The 7,163-nt window shown below is 40.9% G+C and overlaps 1 protein-coding gene across 1 annotated transcript; it reads left to right on the top strand.

Annotated features, from left to right (window-relative positions):
- The first annotated feature begins 1,089 nt into the window (after positions 1–1,089).
- LOC140167812 (E3 ubiquitin-protein ligase TRIM71-like) lies at positions 1,090–2,715 on the top strand. Its single transcript, XM_072191104.1, has one exon. It carries the CDS (start codon positions 1,090–1,092, stop codon positions 2,713–2,715), a length of 1,626 nt encoding a protein of 541 aa, XP_072047205.1.
- Positions 2,716–7,163: the final 4,448 nt, after the last annotated feature.

The raw sequence follows: 7,163 nt of genomic DNA, 5'->3' as shown, positions 1-7,163 counted from the left end.
CTGCGGTCGACACCCGCGGCGTAACGCTAACTCCCTTACCCTAACCCTGCTTTGTTTATTGCCCAAAGAAACTTTGAAAATAAAGAATTTGATCATCTAAAATTAATAAGATTCATAAACCAAGAAATTCATTCTGTTCTTTATTTCTTGTAAGGAATTTCAATTTACTGTATGATCTTTAAAACCATTTTGTTTTTAAGTTTACGTGTAAGCTTATAAGAAATTCTTGCGTAGCATTTAAAATTGAGTATTTAACGTGTTTTATTTTGATTAATCCACGTTTGTTGCAATAAATTCTGCCCTGGAAGAGCCGAAAACATAAACAAAAGTTATTGCTGTTTTGAGCTTGATAAAGTATATCAGCAGTTACCGGATATTCATGAGTTCATAAGGTGACTGTTGCATGAACACAGTGGCTATCCCAGGACACATAGTTCGGAATCTACAATAATTCGAATCCAATGTACATGATTTAGTTGCGTTATTCATAATATTATTATTTAGGTAATTGATCCAAATTGACAAGCAACATACGCTAGGAATCGATTAAAAAACCGGTGGTGTTAAGAGTGTGTTACAGCAGGACGTTTGCAGCATCACGCGATAAGGAGCTCTTATTATGTGGTTCGTATTGCACTGCATCATAAAATCTAGTGAGATCTTGATAGTAAAATTCAGGTGGTAAAATCATGGACTTTGTACCGAATCAATAGCATGACATACGCTATTCGAATTGTTGTTGTTTCGTGTACAAGTATGTAGAGATCGGGGATATATAGACTCAGTAAGTAGACACAATGGCTGATTCAAAGCTACTAAACCTCGAAGGAACTGTTAATAACGCCGATCTTGTTCAGTGCGGCATTTGCCATGCCGCTATTGACAAACCTAAGGCATTGCCGTGTCTTCATACATTCTGCTTGAAATGTCTCACAAGTTGGGCTCAAAGCTCAGCAAAGAAACACCCGGATAAGTACAAGAACGAGGTCTCGTGCCCCACCTGTCGCGAGGACTTTCCGTTACCGAAAGGTAGAGAGAAGGAACTCAGGACGAACTTTTTCGTCAGCAAATTGAAAGCGAAATGAAACTATGAGAAAACTGTACGAGAAAGATGCCAAGATTCCATGTACCTCCTGTGATAATTCCGACAACCAGGCTTTTGGTCGCTGTGTAGAATGCAACGATTTCTTGTGTAAGAAATGCATGGATATTCATAAGTCATTGCGCATACTGAAACATCACCACGTGTTTACACTAGAAGAGCTCCGCTCGGGAAAGTTGACTATGCACAATCTGCCTGAACAGGAGATGTGTCCTAAGCACAAGGGTGAAGTTTTGCGGTTCTACTGCGAGACATGCGATGAACCCATGTGCAGAGATTGTACTGTTGTAGACCACCCGCGTCCTGACCATACACAGATAGACCTGAAGAGTGCGGTTGAAGAGAGACATGATAAAATCGTAGAGTTATTCAAGCAAGTTGAACTCATTCCCAAAGCTATCGATATTGCCACGGCGGAGGATGAGAAAACGCTGAAAGAATTGAAAGCGAACGAGAAGAAAGCCATCAGTCTGTACAAGAAAACAGTGAAGAAAGCAGAAACGGAATTTACACAGAAAATGAAACAATTAGTGGCAAAGAGAAGCAAGGAGATAGAAGTACACAGAGATTGCTTACAATTTCAGAAATCCCGTCTTTGTACATCATTGGAGATGACACAACAGATTACGCAGAATGGATCCGAGCATGATGTAGCTACAATGTATTCATCGCTCTCTAATACCATGCAACGAATGTCCAAATTGAATCCAAAACCTGTAAGAAAGTCCATGGGTAAAGTTGAATTCATACCAAACGAGGATCTTGATATTGTGATGAGCTCTATTGGTTCACTCAGTACTTTCGAGCAATGGGCTTTAGGAAAGACCATCGCATCGGGACAGTTCAATATGGGAAGAGACATCGTTTCCGGCAAAAAATATGAAATTGCGGTGGCTACATTCAGCAGTGGACATTACGTTCGACTTTATGATGACGACAGCACACCCAAACGACAAATACAAACCAGTGGTGCAGGTGGCGGCGATTCAAGAGCTTCGAATCCATGGGGTCTGGCGATCGCGCAAAATGGCGACTATTTCGTTACGGATCAAAATCCGTTTGTTAAAGTTTTCAATGCGGAGGGAAATTTCAAGCATAGGTTCGGTGTTCAGAATCCTAACGGCAACTGGTCACACAGTGAGGGTTCCCAATTGTACGGTATAGCCATTGACACCAAGGGACGCGTGTATGTCGGAAGTTCTAATCAGTACATTAGTACCCATAATCAAAATGGTACTCGCATATCTGGCTTCAATCTCAATCTATGTCCATACTTCATTGCTATCACTACAGATGATCACATAATTGCCAGCGATCATTATTTAATTCAATATGCCGTCCACGTGTACGACACCAAAGGCACTCAACTCCACACCTTCGTCACTCCACCAGGAGGTAACTTCTACCCTACAGGATTATGTGTGGTCCAAGATGAAGTCTTCGTCGCCAACTACTATGGAGTTCCTGCAGTTTACCGTTACTCTCTCACAGGTGACTATATTGGAATCCTGACTAAAGACGTCACAGCTCCCTGGGGAATAGCACTCAAAGACGACGAGGAAGAGCTTCTAGTCTGTGACAATAATTCCATCAAAGTATTTCACCGCAAATAGGAACATTCATTCTCATAAACCATTCTTGAGACGCTTTACACTCGACAATTATGTTATTGTATTAAATAAAATGGTAAGAATACTGCGTGGAGCATCCCGACTTTCGTTACGGTAGGGGTGTGCAGCGTCGAGGTAATATTGGTTTCTCAATAAGAACTCATGGTAATGTCTTGGGACAGTTTAGGACCATGCACTGAAATCGATCTCCCTTCCACCCCCTCCCCCGTAACAATGTTCATCGGGTTCTTATCACCAGGCTCCGTGTTAGACTCTGCAACGTTGATTGGTGGGGGAAGGGGAGGTATATGGTTGAAGCTACACGTAGAATATTATTTGAAAAACGTCCATCAAAATGTATGTGACTGGGGATAGAACAAGAGGTAAAATTGACCACGTGTCCCAACACATTTTTCCATGATTGTAGCTTGGAGCTTAATAGACAATTTCGGTAATTCCTGAAAGGCTTTGCGAATTAACCGTAAGTACGTCACACCAATGCGCGCATTGTTAGTCAGTGGTTACTATACGCAGCTCAACGTTCGCAATAAGGATGTGCGAATCGATGTGCATCGACTGCAACTGATTTTGGGGATTGCCGAAAAGGTGAATTGGTGTATTGAGAAACTGCTTTAGAATAGAAAATCCTGAGCTGTTAAAATAGAAATAGACAATTTAGATATTGAAATGAAAATTTACTCACAATTTTGTGTAGCTTTTTAAAGTTAAGCAAATGAGTTTGTTTGCAACAATTTGTTTAAAAATTGTTTGAAAGAACTGGATCATGATATTAAAGTGCTAGGGGCATGCTGAACTGTGTAGGGGTCCTGAAGTGACGAAATATGTTGAACTTGGTGTGTTAGAGACCCGGGGGGGGGTCACTCCCATTGTGGCCTGTACACATCCGCGATAATAAAAACGCGTAAAAGGGGTAGTTTTTCGTGGGTAGGCACGATACGCGCGTATCGTCTAGGGTGTCAAAAACGTGAAAAATTGGGAAAAGGGTAGCAAATTTGCAATTGCTAATACGCGGAAATGAAATTTAGGGTATGAAATTTGATGCAAGGAATAAAATCCCTGTTTAGGGTGTGAAAACAGGTGCGTGTTACCTGTTTAGGGTATCGTTTTAGCCAAAGGTTAAATCCTTGTTTAGGGTGCTTTTCAAAAGTTGATTATCGCGGATGGTGTATTTATAATAGGCCACAATGGGAGTGACCCCTCCGGGGTTAGAGAACTGTCAAAGATACGCGAACGGTAGCCTTCACCGCCACGCATATTATACTGATCTGAGCATACTGCGTACAAGAAGTATCTTTACACTTAAAACAAACACCTCATTCGGCACGATGCAGCATCATTCCCTTAAGTTATTCCATTTTGAATGGAAAATAGAGCATTTCAACAGTGACACATTTGGGATAATCAGGGCGATTCCCATCGGCTTTTGTAAGGGCTCATTACAGCGTCAGCGTGACAAATCAACACTCACTCGCTGTGCTCAAAATGAGCGTGTTTCGAGAAAAAAGTCTATGTAAATATTTGTCACTTTTAAAACGCTCTCTTCATCCATTCAAATTGGTATAAGGCCAAAATATATAAAAAAAAGGTTCGTCTCAGGACCCCGCACGCATAGCTTTTAAAATGAGATTTAGCGCGTAGTCCTACGCGCCAGTGCATTTTTATTTTTGAATGATAATTTCCAAGAAACTACGATTACGTACGGCATGTAGCTTGGGTGGCGTTCAGTTTTGCTAAATAAAAAGCCCTTAAAAAGTCGCATAGGACATAGCTTTTTAGGCAAAAGGTCCTGAGACAAACTTTTTTTGGCCAAAGTTGGTAAAATAAAGTCGCATCGTGCCGAATGAAGAATCAAAATACGCCTTGGACTACTTTATTTGGTAATAGCCTATTGTCGCTTATTGCTTTTGTTTTAAGTGTTCGGATACTTTTGTGTTTTGTAATGTTTATACGACGTATACCTACCATGCATATACCAGTATATCGGTGTCAGAGTGAACTATTTGGTTGACATGGTTGAGAAGATTATTTGCTTACGTTTGATCTGTTGAAACGATTGGCGTCTTGTTACAAATTATCTTTGAAACAACTCTTTAAAAACTCTTTTAACTTTGTTTATACGTTTTGTGTTATTCCCCCATTGGAAATCGATGTTGTGTCATATTTTCCCTGTTTTTAATTGTGAAGACTTACTCATTCTTTCATTTCTCTTGACAATTTTTCATTTGCCCGCCCTATTCCTTTTAAAGGAATTTTTATTTTAATCGTGTTTATGTTACTTTGAAACAAAATGGCATTTTCCCAACTTGCCAAGCAGCTTGTGATTTTTGATTTTTGATTTTTTAACAACTAGTAATTGTTAAAGAGCTATTTTGTTAAACAATCGCTATTTTAATAAAGAATTAATCGTACTGATTCGTTATTTTGTCTATTTTGTTTAAGAACTGAATTGAAACAAAGAACTAATATAAAGGCAGATATATGTAAATAATGTTCGGTTATATCAAGCTAGAAGGAACTGTTAGTAGCGCCGATCTTGTTCAGTGCGGCATTTGCCATGCAGCTATTGACAAACCTAAGGCACTACCGTGTCTTCATACGTTTTGCTTGAAATGTCTCACAAGTTGGGCTCAAAGCTCGGCAAAGAAACACCCGGATAAGTACAAGGACGCGGTATCGTGCCCCACCTGTCGCGAGGACTTTCCATTACCAAAAGGTGGAGTGAAGGAACTCAGAACTAATTTTTTTGTCAGCAAATTGAAAGAGCGCAATGAGATTATGAGAAACCTGCACGAGAAAGATGCCAAGATTCCATGTACCTCGTGCGATAATTCCGACAACCGGGCTTTTGGTCGCTGTGTAGAATGTAACGATTTTTTGTGTAAGAAATGCATGGATATTCATAAGTCGTTGCGCATACTGAAACAGCACCACGTGCTTACACTGGAAGAGCTCCGCTCGGGAAAGTTGACTATGCATAATCTGCCTGAACAGGAGATGTGTCCTAAGCACAAGGGTGAAGTTTTGCGTTTCTACTGCGAGACATGCGATGAACCCATGTGCAGAGATTGTACCGTTGTAGATCATCCGCGTCCTGACCATACACAGATAGACCTGAAGAGTGCGGTTGAAGAGAGACATGACAAAATCATAGAGTTATTCAAGCAAGTTGAACTCATTCCCAATGCTATCGATATTGCCACGGCGGAGGATGAGAAAACGCTGAAAGCATTGAAAGCGAACGAGAAGAAAGCCATCAGTCTGTACAAGAAAACAGCGAAGAAAGCAGAATCGGAATTTACACAGAAAATTAAACAATTAGTTGCAAAGAGAAGCAAGGAGATAAGAGCACACAGAGATGGCTTACAATTTCAGAAATCGCGTCTTTGTACCAGTGGTGCAGGTGGCGGCGATTCAAGAGCTTCGAATCCATGGGGTCTGGCGATCGCGCAAAATGGCGACTATTTCGTTACGGATCAAAATCCGTTTGTTAAAGTTTTCAATGCGGAGGGAAATTTCAAGCATAGATTCGGTGTTCAGAATCCTAACGGCAACTGGTCATACAGTGAGAATTCACAATTGTACGGTATAGCCATTGACAACAAGGATCGCGTGTATGTCGGAAGTTCTAATCAGTACATTAGTACCCATAATCAAGATGGTGCGCGCATATCTGGCTTCAATCTCAATCTGTGTCCATACTTCATTGCTATCACTACAGATGATCACATAATTGCCAGCGATCATTATTTAATTCAATATGCCGTCCACGTGTACGACACCAAAGGCACTCAACTCCATACCTTCGCCACTCCACCAGGAGGTAACTTCTACCCTACAGGATAATGTGTGGTCCAAGATGAAGTCTTCGTCGCCAACTACTATGGAGTTCCTGCGGTTTACCGTTACTCTCTCACAGGTGACTATATTGGAATCCTGACTAAGGAAGTCGCATCGCCCTGGGCAATAGCACTCAAAGACGACGGGGAAGAGCTTCTTATCTGTGACAATAATTCCATCAAAGTATTTCACCGCAAATAGGAACATTCATTCTCATAAACCATTCTTGAGACGCTTTACACTCGACAATTATGTTATTGTATTAAATAAAATGATCAGACTACTGCGTGTGGGAGCATCCCGACTTTCGTTGCGATAGGGGTGTGCATGCAGCGTCGTGGTAAAATCGGATTCTCAATAAGAACTCATGGAAATGTCTTGGGACAGTTTAGGACCATGCACTGAAATCGATCTCTCTTCCACCCCTCTCCCCGTAACAATGTTGATCGGGTTGTTATCATCAGGCTCCGTGTTGGACTCTTCAACATTCCCTCATTTCAAATATATAGTTTTGGTTTCTCTATTGTTCAGAAACCAAAAATCAAGGGATTAAAATGTGGAGATGAACTGGTATGCAATCATAACACTATTGT

This window comes from Amphiura filiformis, chromosome 13, assembly GCF_039555335.1.
Source record: "Amphiura filiformis chromosome 13, Afil_fr2py, whole genome shotgun sequence".
NCBI classification, from domain to species: domain Eukaryota; kingdom Metazoa; phylum Echinodermata; class Ophiuroidea; order Amphilepidida; family Amphiuridae; genus Amphiura; species Amphiura filiformis.
This window is presented reverse-complemented; position numbering and strand designations above follow the sequence as displayed.

Excerpts from the sequence above, each read along its gene's own strand:
- LOC140167812 (XM_072191104.1), top strand. The coding sequence starts at position 1,090 with ATGAGAAAACTGTACGAGAAAGATGCCAAGATTCCATGTACCTCCTGT.